The sequence below is a fragment of the Phacochoerus africanus genome, chromosome 5, assembly GCF_016906955.1.
Source record: "Phacochoerus africanus isolate WHEZ1 chromosome 5, ROS_Pafr_v1, whole genome shotgun sequence".
NCBI classification, from domain to species: domain Eukaryota; kingdom Metazoa; phylum Chordata; class Mammalia; order Artiodactyla; family Suidae; genus Phacochoerus; species Phacochoerus africanus.
The window spans coordinates 106,030,550-106,046,719 of NC_062548.1; the positions used below are offsets into that span (position 1 = coordinate 106,030,550).

Consider the following 16,170-nt stretch of genomic DNA (forward strand, 5'->3'; position numbering starts at 1 on the left):
TAAGCTACATGGATTACTGTTTGTAAAAGTACTTTATAAAAACTGTTTGTGGATATTTGAGTGATTCCTTAGCTAGGGCATGAACTTTAAATTCAAACAGAGGTGGAAAGTTTAAAGTTTTACCTTAGAAATAATTATTCTTCTTTTCCTCATATGCTTTACATGTACTTGAATGAAAAAGAGTTGGCACGGAGGTGATATATATGTTAATTACCAAAGAATTGGTAATTTTTTCACAATGTACGTACATGAAAACATCACATTGTATACCTTAAATATATATAATTTGTATTTGTCAACAATAATTTAAAATGGAAAACAATTTTTTTAAAAGTTGAATAAAGGAACTGCATATAGTAGCATTTGATAGTATTTAAATTAGCACTAGGTGCTCCCACCAGGGACTCAATAATCCCAGAACACGTGAGACACTGTCCTTCTACCGAAGTAGGATGGTTCATCCATTCTGTCCATGGTTAGTAAAGTCTTGGGCACTTTATTTTATAAAGTAACTCTCTTTTAATTTTCTTTTACTTTATAGATATGATGCCAGTAAAGGGATGGAAAGTTTAGAGGATACTTTTGTCTCTCAAGCCAACGCCCTGCAAAGAAAAGGTCGGGCAGGTCGCGTCACGTCTGGGGTCTGCTTCCATTTATTCACCAGCCATCACTTCAATCACCAACTTCTAAAGCAGCAGCTACCAGAAATACAAAGAGTGCCACTGGAACAGCTCTGTCTAAGGTACATCTTGATCTTTGTGTTCTGCTTCCAAAAGGCCCCAGTGTTTCTCACCCTAAGTTCCATGTTTTCTTTTTCTTAGTAGATGTTTTGCTAAGAGTGGACTTGGATGAACTCATTCATTTACAAAGAAAGAGCCCTTCAGTGTGGCCTTTACCATTCCTTTTAACTTTCCACACATAAAGATCTCTTGCATTGCAGAGGGTGGGTCTAAAATGAGCTTAAGAATAGAATCATAAGTCAGGGAAGTAATCTAACTTACAAAGAAATTTCTGTTAGGGAAACCCCATATTAAATCATCATGGGGGAAATTCTATACCCTCATTATCGGTTAGAACAAAGTGAACAAAAGCAACTTGAAAACACTATTATTTACCTAATGAACAAATAAGAACAAATATCATAAAGTAAGATTTAATGAATGAATGATTAAACTCATTGAACCTGGGGAACCTCTAGTTCAGCCTTTCTGAAAATTTGCATAGTGTTATATAAGAATTATAGAAATTATCCATGCCCTTTGACTAAGTCATTATTTTCAGAGAGTATGCCCATAAAATGTTAACCCAAAGGAAAAAAATTACTTGTACAAAGATGTTATAGCTCCTCTTTGATCCAGTAGTATATTTTGAGAGCCTTCCACTGCATCAGTAAAAATGTAAAACGGTAGGTTTATAGATTCACAAATTAAAAAGAAATTCTAAGGGAAATAATTTTATATAGGTTAGATTTTTCTTAGAAGTCCCTAAGTTCATAATTTAAAACAGCTTTTCAAGAGCCACCGCAAGGTAGGACACCGTGCTGATTAATTTTATTAACAATTACTATGCAGTCTCAGATGTGGGAAAGAGAGGAGATAGGTCATTTGAACTTTATTTCATGATTTGAACCCACTGTTATAAAAAGAAGTATTTAGGAAATTTATAGAGAGAATTTAATCTGAATCTCAGTAAATTTCAGAATCTGAAAATATTTCTGCAATTTATTACTAGGAGAAGTAGAAGAGATCTTTTTTTTATTTTATTGTTTATGAAAGCATGTATTTAGAACACTATAAATTATCTTCATTCAAGGAAGAAGCTTACTCCTTTGTGTCATCCCACCAGAAATAAAATTGACAAATTATTGTTTTGTTTTCTTTTTTCAGAATTAAAATTTTAGAGATGTTTAGCACTCATAACCTCCAATCTGTGTTCTCTCGGCTCATTGAACCCCCGCACCCTGACTCTCTCCGTGCCTCAAAAATCCGATTGCGAGACTTGGGAGCCTTAACTCCAGATGAAAAACTGACCCCTCTAGGATATCACTTGGCCTCTCTGCCCGTAGATGTGAGAATCGGCAAATTAATGCTGTTTGGGTCTATCTTCCGCTGTTTGGATCCTGCTCTCACCATTGCTGCCAGTTTAGCTTTTAAGTCTCCTTTTGTAAGTAAACAGCATCATCTAAACTGGAGTCAATAGGTCTCTAAGGGACTATGGGGGCTTCAGGGTTAATGCAAGCCCCCTAAAAATTTTCTTGTATGTTACATGCGAATCGTTCAGGGCACAATGACGATAACTTTTATCTGATCCTCAAAGAAATCCATGTCCTAAATAAAGATTAGGTACTAGAGATCAGCTTATTTAAATCATCTAAATGTGCTTTTTATATGTCTGCTTTATTCCGTTCATTATAGAAAAATCAAAAGGCAAGCAAGCAAAAAGGGCCCCTGCATGATTTTAAAAAACGGAAAAATACACTGGACTTTGTTTTTCTTCCTGCCACACCCACAGCATATGGAAGTTCCTGGTACAGGGATCAAATCTGAGCCAGAGCTACAACCTCCACCACAGTTGCGGCAACACTGGATCCTTAACCCACTGCAATGGGCTGGGGATCAAAGCAGCACCTCCACAGAGACAAGCCAGATCACGAACCCACTGTGCCACAGTGGGAACTCCTGGACTTAGTTTTTCAACAGCTGTATTGAAATATCATTCACCCATTTATGTACAGTTTGATAGTTTTTAGTATCACGCAGTCATCACCATCGTTATGGAGCATGTTTACCACTTCATTAAAAAACCCTCTTAGCCTATCACTCTCCTATTTCCCTCCAATCCCCTCATCCACTCTAGCCCTAGGCTAGAGTTAACTTTCTGTCTTCATAGATTTGCCTCTTCTGGACATTTCATATTAATGAAATAATATAATAGTTCTTTTGTGATTGGCTTCTTCACTTAGCATGATGCTTTAAGATTCATCTACGTTATAGCATGTGTCAGTAATTCCTCTTCTGGCCAAATAATATTCCTTTATATGGGTATACCACATTTTGTTTATCTATTCAGCACTTGATAAACATTTGGGATTGTTTCCACTCTTGGCTATAAACATTCATGTACAAGTTTTTATGTGGATGTATGTTTCCATTTGTCTTGGTTGTATACCTAGGAGTACAATTATTGGGTCAAATACTTTTTTTAGTACTAACTCTAACTTTTTGAGGAACTTCCATTCTCTTTTCCAGAGTAGCTGCATATTATATTCCACCAGCATTTTATCAGGATTATAATTTCTCCACATCCTAACGCTTGTTATTATCTGACCTTTTTATTGTGACCATCCTATGGGGGGATGACTTTGTTGTTTTGGTTTTTATTTCTCTAACGGCTAATTGCCCATTTCAAGAATGTCTATTTAGGGAGTTCCCATTGTGGCTCAGTGTATTAAGAACCTGACCACATCCATGAGGATGCAGGTTCTATCCTTGGTCTCACTCAGTGGATTAAGGATCTGGCATTGCCAGAAGCTTCAGTGTAGATTGCAGGTGTGGCTCAGACATGGCATTGCTTTGGCTGTGGTGTAGGCCGGCGGCTGCAACTCCAATTCGACCCCTATCCTAGAAACTTCCATATGCCATAGGTGCAGCCCTAAAAAACTAAAAAAAAAAAAAAAAAAAAAAGATTTCTATTTAAATAGTTTGCCCATTTTAAAAATTGGGTTATTTGCCCTTTTATTATTGATTTGTAAGAGTTCTTTATATATTCTGGATGTAAGGTCCTTACCAGATATGTGACTTGCAAATATTTTCTCCTATACCATGGGTTTCTTTTTTCACTTTCTTGATCTGTTCTTTGGAACACAGAAGTTTTTATTCGTATGACTTCCACTTTATCTAGTTTTGTGTTGCTTGAGCTTTTGTTGTCTTCAAAGTCATGAAAATTTCTTCCTGTTTTTTTCTAAAAGAGGTTTTGTAGTTCAATCTCTTAACATTATTGTTGGCTTTTGGTTTATTTCAAGTTAAATTTTCTATATAGTGTAAGAGTCAAGCTTCATTCTTTTCCATGTGACTATCCAGTTGTCCCAGCACCATTTTTTGCAAAGACTACTCTTTCCCCATTGAATGGTTTTAGCATTCTTGTCAAAAATCAAGTGACCATGGATATATGGGTTTATTTCTAGATTCTTATGTTCCATTAAGTTATATGTCTATCCTTATGCCAATTCCTCACTGTCTTGATTCCAAATACGAGACTCTAGTTTTGTAATAAGTTTTGAAATCAGGAAGTGTGAGGCCTCCAACTTTCTTTTTGTCACTGTGTTGAGGATTTTTTTGCCTATGTTCATAAGACATATTGGTCTATAGCTTTCATGTGTCTTCGTCTGACGTTGGCATCAGAGTAATCCTGGCTGCATAATGTTTTGAGAAGTGTTCCCTCTTTTTTGTTTTTTTGAAGAGTTTGTGAGGAATTAATTTTTCTTTAAATGTTTGGTAGAATTCAGCAGTGAAGCCACCTGGGCTTTTCTTTGTGGGTAGTTTCCTTTGGCCACACCTCTGGCATGCAGAAGTTCCCAGGCCAGGGACTGAACCCCTGCCACAGCAGTGACAACACCAGATCCTTAACCAGCTGAGCCACCAAGGAATCCCATGGGCAGGTTTTTTGTTGTGGTTTTTTTTCATATTCAGTCTCTTGGCTTGTTATGGGTCTATTCAGATTATGTTTCTTGATCATTTTGATAGTTTGTATTTTTCTAGGCATTTGTCCATTTCATCTAAAATACCTAATTTATCAACAATTGTTTATAGTATTTTTTAGTCCTTTTTATTTCTGAGGGTAGGGTAGTAATGTCAGCTTTCATTTCTGTTTCTAGTAATTTGAGCCTTTTTTCCCCATTGATCAGTTTAGCTAAAGGTCTGTCAATTTTATTGATCTTTTCAGAGAACCAGCTTTTGGTTTAATTGTCCCTATTTTTTCTATTCTCTGTAATTTCTGTTGTATTTCCTTCTATTTGTTTTAGGTTTAGTTCTTTTTCCAGTGTCTTAAGGTGGAAGCTTAGTTTATTGATTTATTATATAGAATAGACATATAAATCTTCTTGTACAGACTGCCTTAGCTGCATCCCATAAGTTTTGGTGTTGGTTATTTAGGCATGTGTTGTTTAATGTCCATGTAGCTATGAGTGTCCTAATTTATTATTGATTTCTAATTTCATTTCCATTATGGTCAAAGAACATACTTTGTATTAGTTCATTCCTTTTAGTTTTGTTTTATGGCCACACACAGCTCTGTCCCGGAGTGTAGTCCATTTGGCCTTGTGGAGAATGAATATTTAGCTGTTGTTGGGTAGTCACTCTACCCTTTTTTTTTTTTTTTGTCTTTTTAGGGCCACGCCTGTGGCGTATAGAGGTTCCCAGACTAGGGGTCAAATCAGAGCTGTAGGTGCTGGCCACAGCCACACCAGATCCGAGCTGTGTCTGTGACCCTACACTATAGCTCACGGCAAGCTGGATCCTTAACCCACTGAGCAAGGCCAGGGATCAAACCTATGCCCTCATGGATGCTAGTCAGATTCATTTCCTCTGAGCCATGACAGGAACTCCTGCCTTTGTTTTTTATTTTAGTTTATTTCATGGAAATAGATGGAGGTAATAATTTTCTTCAGTTTTAATGTTATACTTAATGGAATTGAAAACTCACAAATATGCAAAAAGATCTTAGTTCAGCCCCCCTCATTTAACAAATGACAGAACTAAGGGCCAGACTAGATGATGTAACTTGCTTAGGGATATTGCTGTGAGCAAGACCTCCATTGCCTGTCTCTCAAATCATCTAAATATTCTCTTGTACCTGTTTTCTTTTATTGGAATACGGGAATGCTTCATTGGATATATTGATGTCATCCTTAGCTAAAACTAAGCACCTGTCCTTTGCGGAGCTCTGTAAACATAATTCCAGAATGTAATCCTTTTCCCACTAGTCTTCCTAAAAAAGCAATTTTATTTTCAAGTAGAAAATAAAATTTTATTGTGTTAGCTATAAAGATGTTCAAACATACAAAAATTAAAGGGAAGCACCAGAATGATTTTCCATGTGATACAGCTAGGGCCTCGTGCAACTTACTCTGAAGAGCTAGCGCAGCTCATGCTGGTGTCTTTAGTACATATGTATGCTGTAGCAGAAGGCAGTGAAAATTAAGTTCTCAGCTGATTTTACTAATTTGTAGGGAAAAGGAGGACCTGTAAACATTATTTTTAAAAAGGAAAAAAAAAACATGAATTATGGGTATAAAAATAGGGGAGACTTAAGTATAAAAAATGAATAAGAATCTGTAAAATAAAGATACCACAATGAACAGAATCTTAGATTTTAAATGTAGCTTTTAGAATCAGTGGCTCTTTGATGACATCTTGCACTAGGAAATTATTTTAATAAAGGTTATTTTAGGTGATGGACTTACAGGACAAGACCATGAGGTGTCACTTAACCACCATAAATTTTTTTCATTTTTTAAAGTTTTATTGGGAGTTCCCGTGGTGGTGCAGCAGTAACAAACCTGACTAGTATCCATGAGGATGCGGGTTTGATCCCTGGCCTCACTTGGTGGGTCAAGGATCTGGCATTGCTATGAGCTGTGGTGTAAGTCGCAGACGTAGCTCAGATCCCATGTTGCTGTGGCTGTGGTGTAGGCCGGCGGATGCAGCTTCGATTTGATCCCTAGCCTGGGAACCTGCATACGCCACAGGTGCGGCCCTAAAAAGACAAAATAAATGATGTGCTTTGGAGATTAACTAAGCCTTAAAGAAAAGTTTTATTGAAGTATAGTTGACTTACAGTGTTGTGATAATTTCTGCTGTACCACAGTTACTTTTAACCCGCTGCCCACTGTGTGCTCTGTTCCATACAGAACACTTCCCGAAGCACCTGGCTTCAGCAGTAGGAAAGTGCCATGTGAAACTTCAGATAAAATGTGTCCTTCAAACCTGGTTTTCCTCATTTAGGTATCTCCCTGGGATAAAAAAGAAGAAGCTAACCAGAAAAAGTTAGAATTTGCATTTGCAAACAGTGATTATCTGGCCCTTCTACGAGCATATAAGGTAAGTATGTAATCTAATAGTTGAGGTTTATCACCAGTGTTTGCACTAAAAATTAAGTACATTTTTTTCCCAAAATTTAGGGATGGCAGCTGAGTACAAAAGAAGGTATGCGTGCAAGTTATAATTACTGCAGACAAAACTTCTTGTCAGGAAGAGTTCTTCAGGTTAGTTGTTTGGGCGGAAGTTTATTTTCATTCATTTTCTATTGTTGTAGTACACCACAGGGTGTTGCAGCTTTATCTTGCCTGTCCTGCCTTGACATTGAAAATGTTATATTTGGACTATGCTTGTCTTTACCTCCGGTGTAAAAGACTCCTGAACACAGGACTTCCATGCTGCCCCTGTCTGCTGACCCGTTTTCCTCTTTCCAGTGAATTTAGGGGAACACAGGAATGCTGAGGATTACTGCTTGCTATAAGTCAGATTTTTCAGTAGGTATACCAAACATTCTTAACCTGGATCCATAACCCCCTGAAATTTTATGCAAATTCATACACTTATACATGTGTGCATTATTCTGGAGAAAGGAAACAGCTTTCATCAAATTTTCAAATCGGTTTATGACCAAGCCCCTTATCTTCTTGCTAAAACCAAAGAATGAATACTGATCCAGATTTTTAAATTCTTCTGTCCTTCTGTGGCTACTATGTCAATAATGAGTACCCAAGAGGAAAGTTTATTACCTCCTGTGTAACATTAGACAGGGCTCTGTCTTTTGTTGTGACAGTGTTTTAGGTCTCCTTCCAAAGTGGCATAAAAAGCTAGATAATAATTGGTGCCTATCTTTACAAAGAAGCTGTTTTACTCAGATTTTAAGTCTGGGGAGGGGAAAGGACTTTATTTTCATACTAGAAGATGTCCTGAAAGTTCTTAGTACTTACCACTGTTTGTCTCTCTACCCCATAAGCTCCATCAGAGACTTACTTTGTTCAACACTGTGCCTAGATTAGTATGTAGCACACAGGTGATGTTCAGTAAAATTCCTTGAATGCATGAGTGAGTGAATTTGATAATTTAAAATGAAGAGATCTCAAAACCATCCCAGTATTTGCCCTCATTCTCCTCTACTTTTATGTGTACTGCAGTGAGAGATTTTGAGAAGACATAGCCTCTAGAGCTTTATCCTAAGTACAACAAAAGCAATGATTTTTTTATTCTGGCTACACATTAGATGCACATGAGAAGCTTAAAATAAGTAAAAATGCCCAGATTTCCCCGGGGCCAGTTACAAATCTGGAGCTTTTGAGGTGGGGCCTGGGCATCTGTTTTCCTTTTTGTTGGGTTACCCAAGCGATTCTAATATGCTGTCAGGCTTGAGAATCACTGGTCTAAAGGGTATTTTATATGTAAGACGCAATAATAAAATGCATCAGTAGAAGTTTTTAAGTGTAAAATAATTTTAAATGACTTTTTTTGCTAAATTTATACTTTTTCTTTAGGATATATTTAGCTTTTACAGTGACCTATGAGTCAGTGAGTTAAGGATCCAGTGTTACCGTGATCTGTGGTGTAGATTGCAGATGTGGTTCAGATCTGCTGTGGCTTTGGCTGGCAGCTGCAGCTCCGATTTGACCTAGCCTGGGAATTTCCATATGCTACAGGTGTGGCCCTAAAATCTATATATTATATATAGAGAGGGAGAGAATTACATGATGGGTTTTCTGAAATTTGTAAACTTCTACGAAACAGTTTTTTAGTCTGTCTGCTGATTTGTGTAAGAGAGCAGCCCTTCTGGAAATGAACAGGTAAGATGATACCTGTTTGATGAACCCATATGAGCCTCATTAAAGTAATTTGTTTTGTAGTCATTCTTACCTTTGATGTGTTGATACCCCTGCTTAAAAGGCTTTTTCCACTTCTTTCAGGAAATGGCCAGCCTCAAACGACAATTCACTGAACTGTTATCAGATATAGGCTTTGTAAAGGAGGGCCTCAGAGCGAGGGACATTGAGAGAAGGGCCCAAGGAGGAGGAGATGGTATCTTGGAGGCCACAGGTGAAGAGGTAAAGAATGTGTGGTTAGGAGTTCCCGTGTGGTGCAGCAGAAGTGAATCTGACTAGGGACCATGGGGTGTTGGATTCCATTCCTGGCCTCGTTCAGGGGCTTGGGGATCTGGCATTGACGTGAGCTGTGGTGTATGTCACAGACACGGCTCAGACCCCAAGCTGCTGTGGCGTAGGCCAACAGCTGTAGCTCCAATTGGATCCCTAGCCTGGAAGCCTCCACATGCTGCCAGCACAGCCCTAAAAAGACCAAAAAAAAAATTCTTATTTCTCATTAGGTATCACGTGCATAGCATATTACCTCAGGAACATTTGTAGGCATTCTTCCCTTAAGGCTTACAAGCAGTGGGTTAGTGGCATTCTTGATTTTCTTCTTTCCACAGATAAATAACAGCTAACGCTCATAAAACAGAAGGGTTTTTCTGTTAATTGTTGCATCTGGTTTTGTTTTTAAAATTTCACACCGGTTCTTGGCAAGTCCATCAGAGAGTGAGTGGACTTTTCAGTAATGTTTTAAGTCAGACCTTTTTCCAACCAAGGACAGTTTTTTATATAATAACTATAGGAAGGACACTTCAAGACAAATCTGATGCCACTCTGTACAAGTGTTGTTTAGTACTTTCTGGAAATTGTGAACAGAATTTCACAAACCAGAATCTTTCTCTCCACTGATCCTTAGGAACACTGGGTTTTAGCTGCTTTGCAGAGATCTTGAAAGTTAGTGTGGGCTTCTTTGCGTAGGTCTTGTGTGGATATGGCCTGGTAGATTTTTTTTTAACTTAGAAATAATTTTCTAGTAAAGTGATAGAAATCAAAACAAATAATAGTAAAATTCCAGGGCACAGACAGAAATAGCTACATTACTTATAAGATTAATGCTGTTATTTCTCTCAGGCAAACTCAAATGCTGAGAACCCCAAGTTGATATCAGCAATGCTGTGTGCTGCGCTGTATCCAAATGTAGTGCAGGTAAGGAAACATTTTTCTGGGTCCTCCCACTTCTAGTTTGATTTGAAGCCAAGGTATGTAAGTTATTACATTAATCATCTTAAAAATATGCACATACACTGCCTTTTAAACTTAGCATACATTTCTAATGCTTCAGTTCCCCAGATGTGTTTAGATACATAATTCAAAGACATTCATTATAGGAGTTCCCATTGTGGCTCAGGAGAAACGGATCTGACTTGTACCTATGAGGATGTAGGTTCGATCCCTGACCTCGTTCAGTGGGTTAAGGATCCGGTGTTGCCGTTGCTGTGAGCTGTGGTGTATGTTGCAGATGCAGCTCAGATCCCGTGTTGCTGTGGCTGTAGTATAGGCCAGCGGCTACAGCTCTGATTTGACTCCTAGCCTGGGAACGTCCATATGTGGTGGGTGTGGCCCTAAAAATAAATTTTAAAAACCTTTATTGTATGAAATAAGGAACATTTTTAATCCTTGACATTGTGACACTCCAGAAGTTAAAATGGACATAAATGTCACTGACAGCCAGTCTGTGCATAACTAACCTATGTTGGATAGAAACTTGATCTACTACAATTTCCCTTATGCCCTCTATGTTGGACTAAAATTAGATAACAAAATCAAAACAAGTCAGTGCTTTGCCATGGGACCACCTGTGACCCTTCTCTTTGAATATGCTGTTTGACCTCTACTGGAGTTTTGATTATCCAGTCCTTGTCAAGCTTAGAATGTGAATTTGTCAGAATACCAAAACATTCCTCATTTAACTTTTTGTTAAATGCTCAGTTGACATCTGTTGATTCATTGATGGCTCATTTTCATTTAACACTTGCATGCTTTTCACACCATTTGAAATTTACTTTAAAAAATCATTTAGGAGTTAACACTGTGACACAATGGGTTAAGAACCTGGTGTTGTCTCTGCAGCAGCTCAAATCGTAGCTGTTGCTTGGGTTTGATCCCTGGCCCAGGAATTTCCTTATGCCATCAGTGCCGATCAAAAAAAAAAAAATCGTTTAGAGCAAAACAATTGAAAATTCAGGGGTTAAGCAGGTGAATAAGCACAGCGCAGAGCACTTTACAGCAGTGAAAATACTCTGCATGATGCCATAACGATGCACGTGTCATACGCGTGCCCAAACCCATGAAATGTCCAACAACAAAAGTGAACCCTAAAGTAAACTATGGACTTCAGGTGATTATGATGTGACAGAAATTTTTAAAAATGAGCACTCTCACTCTTGCTCAGAATATAATTTGATACCCCTTTTCTAGATAGCAGTTTCATTTCTAAGGGTATATTATTAGCAAATAATTGCATATATGCATAAAGATACAGCTAGGAGAATGTTTTCAATTATAAACAGCACTAGAATGAGAAATCTAAAATTCTAATAGGAAATTCACTGGTTAAATTATTATATATCATTACAGTGAAATACTATATTTCCATTGAGAATTGTTTTAGGAAAAGAGTAGTTAAAAGGGAAAAATGTTCAATATATTAAGTTTGAAAAGTTAATTATTCACAACATTGTAAATAAAACTATACTTCACTTAAAAAAGTAACAAATAGATTATAGAAAATGATCCTGGTTTCCTGCTGTGGTACAATGGGATCAGTCTCTGCAGTGTTGGGACACAGGTTCAGTCCTCAGCCCAACACAGCCACAGCTGCGGCTCAAATCTGATCCCTGGCCCAGGAACTCTATATGCCACAGGGCAACCAAAAAAGAAAGATCTTTTACTAGTTTTAATGCATACATTAATTTATAGTGTTTGATTTTCTCCATTTCTATAAAATCATTTCTATAGATATAAATCAGAAAACTAAATTGATGTTTATTAAATACTAATGTTAATTATTTCTTAATCATACAATTATAGATCTTTTCCTACTTTAATTGAAGTATAGTTAATTTATAATAGTGTTAGTTTCAGATATAGAGAGCAAAGTGATTCAGTTCTATTTTTCAAATCATTTTCCATTATAGATTATTATAAGATATGGAATATTATACCCTGTGTTGTATAGTACTAACGTTAAACATGCAGGTCTTTACGTGCATAAACTTTTTTTTTTCCCAAATTGAATAATTTGCTATTCATAGAATTTTTTTTCCAGTTTTTTTTTTTTTTGACCACTCCATAGTTGCAGCCTGCAGCACAGCTGCACAACTCTAATCCTTAACCTACTGTGCCACCAGGGAACCCCTTTTTCATGGATTTGAAGGAAATTCATTTGGAAATGTTGGACTAGAATTGTCAGGAGATTCCTGCCTGGTCCCAGCATTGCCAACTGGATCTCTTTACTTGATTAATAGTGAAGATCTGAAATATCAACATGGTTTCTCTCCTGTATGGCTGGTGTGTAGTACAGTCACTAGAACTTACATCCACACTTCTTCGTAGCTCAAAAAAAAAAAAAAAAGGTAGTTCCTGTCATGGCTCAGTGCTAACAAACCCAACTAGTATCCGTGAGGACATGGGTTCGAACCCTGGCCTCCCTCAGTGGGTTAAGGATCCAGCATTGCTGTGAGCTGTGGTGTAGGTCGCAGATGTGGCTCAGATCCGCGTTGCTGTGGCTGTGGTGTAGGCCAGTGGCTACAGCTCTGATTTGAACCTGAGCCTGGGAATATCCATATGCCTCAGGTGTAGACCTTAAAAAAAAAGAAAGAAAAGAAAGTGCGCTTATACTGCTTCCAAAAGGAAACTTAAGGAAACAGAGGAAAGCAGCAGCAAAGGCACTCAAACAAGACTGGTTTTGTGTCAGGGGATACAAACCAGAAATACGTATACATGTCTGTATATTTATTTTTACAAATACCTGTTTAGGTGAAAAGCCCAGAAGGGAAATTTCAGAAGACCAGTACCGGAGCTGTCAGAATGCAACCAAAATCAGAGGAATTGAAGTTTGTCACCAAGAACGATGGATATGTACACATTCACCCTTCATCAGTGAACTATCAGGTCAGGACGGCTGAGTATACTCAGTCAGCTTCCATATCTGCTTTTCAACTAACTGTGGGTTGTGCAGTACTGTAGTATTTACTATTGAAAAAAATCTGAGTTTAAGTGGACACATGCAGTTCAAACCCTTGTTGTTCAAGGGTCAAGTGTATTTACATGTGACAGGTCTTGGAGTGAGAAATAGTCCCATCAGTTCAGCCAAACCGTGTTCTATCACTTGCTGTCTCTAGGAGCACTTCTGACTTGGGCAAGGCTGAAAAGCACCAACATACTGGAAATTGAACCATTAAGCCTGCTTTCAGATCAAGTTGTTCCTTTGCAGTGATGACCTTTTAAGAGATCATGATGTAATCCTATCACTGCCTCTGTGTCTCAGAGGGCAGGACCTCTACTTGCTGATTCCACTTCCTCAGCTCTCATTTTTCTTTCAGCCTACTGCTGGGAGGCTTCTGCCCCACCACTCCACTAAACTCATCAAAAGTCGAGAATATCCTAGTTGTCAAATGCAGGGAACGAGCTCCCTGGTTCTCATCATTCATGACTGATGAAGTATTTGACATTGCTGACTTCCTACCTCTGATCATCCATCCACCTCTGTCCCCATTACTAGATTCTCTTCCCTTGCTCTGCAGTAGTGATTCTGCCTTGCCTTTATTTTCTTGCTCTGGTGTACATAGCTTCCAGAACCACCAGAACACAGTGTCGTGGTTCTAACTGCCTCCTACATGCTGACACAGACCCCAAATCTGTTTCTCTCTAGTCCTGGGCTTTTTTCCTGAGCTCTCTTGCTCAAATCACCATCTGGATGCCTTCTAGTCATCTCCAACTCAAAAGCTGAAAAATCAAACTCATTATCTCCAAATTCACTCTTTTTTTCCTGTGTTCCCTGTCTTGGTGAAATGACACCATCCAAGTCGGAACGCTGGAATCACGTAGACCCTGCTTTTCTCCTGATGCCAATATAGTTGGTCACCAGGACCCAGAAAGTCCACCTTTTTGACATCTCAGATTTGCCTGTTCCTCTTCCCTCCACTGACATTTCTTCGGTTCAAACTCCAAACATCTATTTCTGGCCTGAGGTACTCATCTTACTCCTGGTGCGCTCTCTCCAACTTTTGACACTACTGCTGTCAGACTTATCTTTACAAAACATGTATTAGGTCATGTCCTACCCGTGCTTAAAATTCTTCATCTTGGAGTTCCCGTTGTGGCTCAGTGGTTAGCAAATCCGACGACGAACCATAAGGTTGCAGGTTTGATCCCTGGCCTCGCTCAGTGAGTTAAGGATCTGGAGTTGCTGTGAGCTGTGGTATAGGTCACAGATGCAGCTCAGATCCCGCATTGCTGTGGCTCTGGCGTAGGCCAGCAGCTGTAGCTCCAATTTTATCCCTGGCCTGGTAACCTCCATATGCTGAGGGTGTGGCCCTAGAAAAGGCAAAATGACAAAAATACATAAAACAGTTTGTTTAAAAAAAATTCTTCACAAAAACAAACAAAAAAAGGAGTCCCCGTCGTGGCGCAGTGGTTAACGAATCTGACTAGGAACCATGAGGTTGTGGTTAAGGATCCAGCGTTGCTGTGAGCTGTGGTGTAGGTCGCAGGCGTGGCTCGGGTCCCACGTTGCTGTGGCTGTGGGGTAGGCCAGTGGCTACAGCTCCAATTAGACCCCTGGCCTGGGAACCTCCATATGCCACAAGTGCGGCCCTAGCAAAGACAAAAAAAAAAAAATTTCTTTGTCTATATAGTCTGCCGTAAACTCTCATATGACCCTACACATCTAGGCCCTTCTTAAACCATGTCCCCTCCCCTCCAGCTCTCTCCCTCTGCCATTCTTTAGCTCCGGCAATGCCAGACAAGTGCTGTGACATAGGTCACACTGTTCTCCATGCTGGAATGGCAGTGTCTCTTCACCATCAGGCTCCTACTTGCCCTTCAAGCTCCCATTACGTGTCACTCTCCCAGTGTCCCTCCCCAAGTGGCTCCTTACTTGTCCCACACCATACGGTGCACATTTGTCCACTGTTGTACTTATCACGCTATTGTATGCTTTATGTTGGGTGTCATTAGTGGAATCGTGAAATTCCTGAAGTTAGGAACTGAGTTTTATTCATTGCTACATTCTCGATGTCTTGCATGGTGCCTAGCTACCAGCATAGCTGAAAGCAGATGCCCAATAGCTTTTGGGAGAGATGAAGGACAAGAGGAGGAAAGGAGAATGGAGGAAGAGGTTTAAAGTGTTGGGGCTGGTCAAGCCCTGGAACTACTGCGAAAGCATGAAAAAAATCTTAAGCTTAGAATTTGAGGACCAGGAGGTCAGCCCACCTGCCCTCTCAGCTGCATGTGTACTTAGGAACCAGGAGCCTGAGTTACCTCTGAGTTTACAATGACATTTCTGCAGTGAATCCAAGTCATTCATGCATCCATTTAATATCTGCTAACACCTCCTCTGCCAGGCACCTTTGTAGACCATGGAAAACAGTGCATGAGCTAGGGAGACAAGGTCTTTGCCCTCAGGGGGCTTATATTCTACTGGAGAGGACAGGCAAGAAATAATAAAGAATCTCAGGTTAATGACCAACGTTATAAAGGAAAATAGTAAGAGACTGGGTGACAGGAGAAGGGCTTTTTTTTTTTTTTTTTTTTTTCATTTAACTGTAGTCGATTTACAATATTGTGTTAGTTTCAGGTGTATAGCTTCAGATTTGTCTTCATTATAGGTTATTACAAGATATTGAATACAGTTCCCTGTGCTATACAGTAAATTCTTGTTGTTTATTTATGGTGGTGGGTATCTATTAATCCCATACTCCTAATTTATCCCTCCCTCCCCCCACGGGCTATTTTTATACAGAATGGTCAGGGAAGAACCCCGAGAAAACCACCGAGAAGATCCTAAATGAAGTGAAGGGCAAGTAATGCAGATATCTGAAGAGAGAACATTCCAAGCAGAGGAACTAGTGCAAAGACCAGGACGCTAAAGAAGGCGGCCCATGCAAGCGGAGGGGATAGTTAGGGGTGAGAGTGGCAGATGAGTTGGGACAAGCAGGCACGGGTCAGGTCATGTAGGACCTTGTACTCCATGATAAGGATTTGAGATTTTCACCCTTTGGAAATCTCTGGAGAGTTTTGAGAGA

At 39.1% G+C, this 16,170-nt stretch overlaps 1 protein-coding gene across 4 annotated transcripts in view; it reads left to right on the forward strand.

Moving 5' to 3' along the window:
* DHX57 (DExH-box helicase 57) overlaps positions 1–16,170 on the forward strand; it is a 72,325-nt gene that overhangs the window by 52,027 nt on the left and 4,128 nt on the right. For 3 of the 4 annotated variants that reach the window (XM_047782240.1, XM_047782239.1, XM_047782241.1), the window contains 7 exons: positions 542–742; positions 1,887–2,163; positions 7,002–7,097; positions 7,178–7,261; positions 8,963–9,100; positions 9,995–10,069; positions 12,902–13,036. In XM_047782240.1, coding sequence (XP_047638196.1) covers positions 542–742; positions 1,887–2,163; positions 7,002–7,097; positions 7,178–7,261; positions 8,963–9,100; positions 9,995–10,069; positions 12,902–13,036 — 1,006 coding nt within the window. Of the gene's footprint in view, positions 1–541; positions 743–1,886; positions 2,164–7,001; positions 7,098–7,177; positions 7,262–8,962; positions 9,101–9,994; positions 10,070–12,901; positions 13,037–15,887; positions 16,164–16,170 lie in introns of those variants that run through there. The other variant, XM_047782242.1, reaches the window with a different exon arrangement.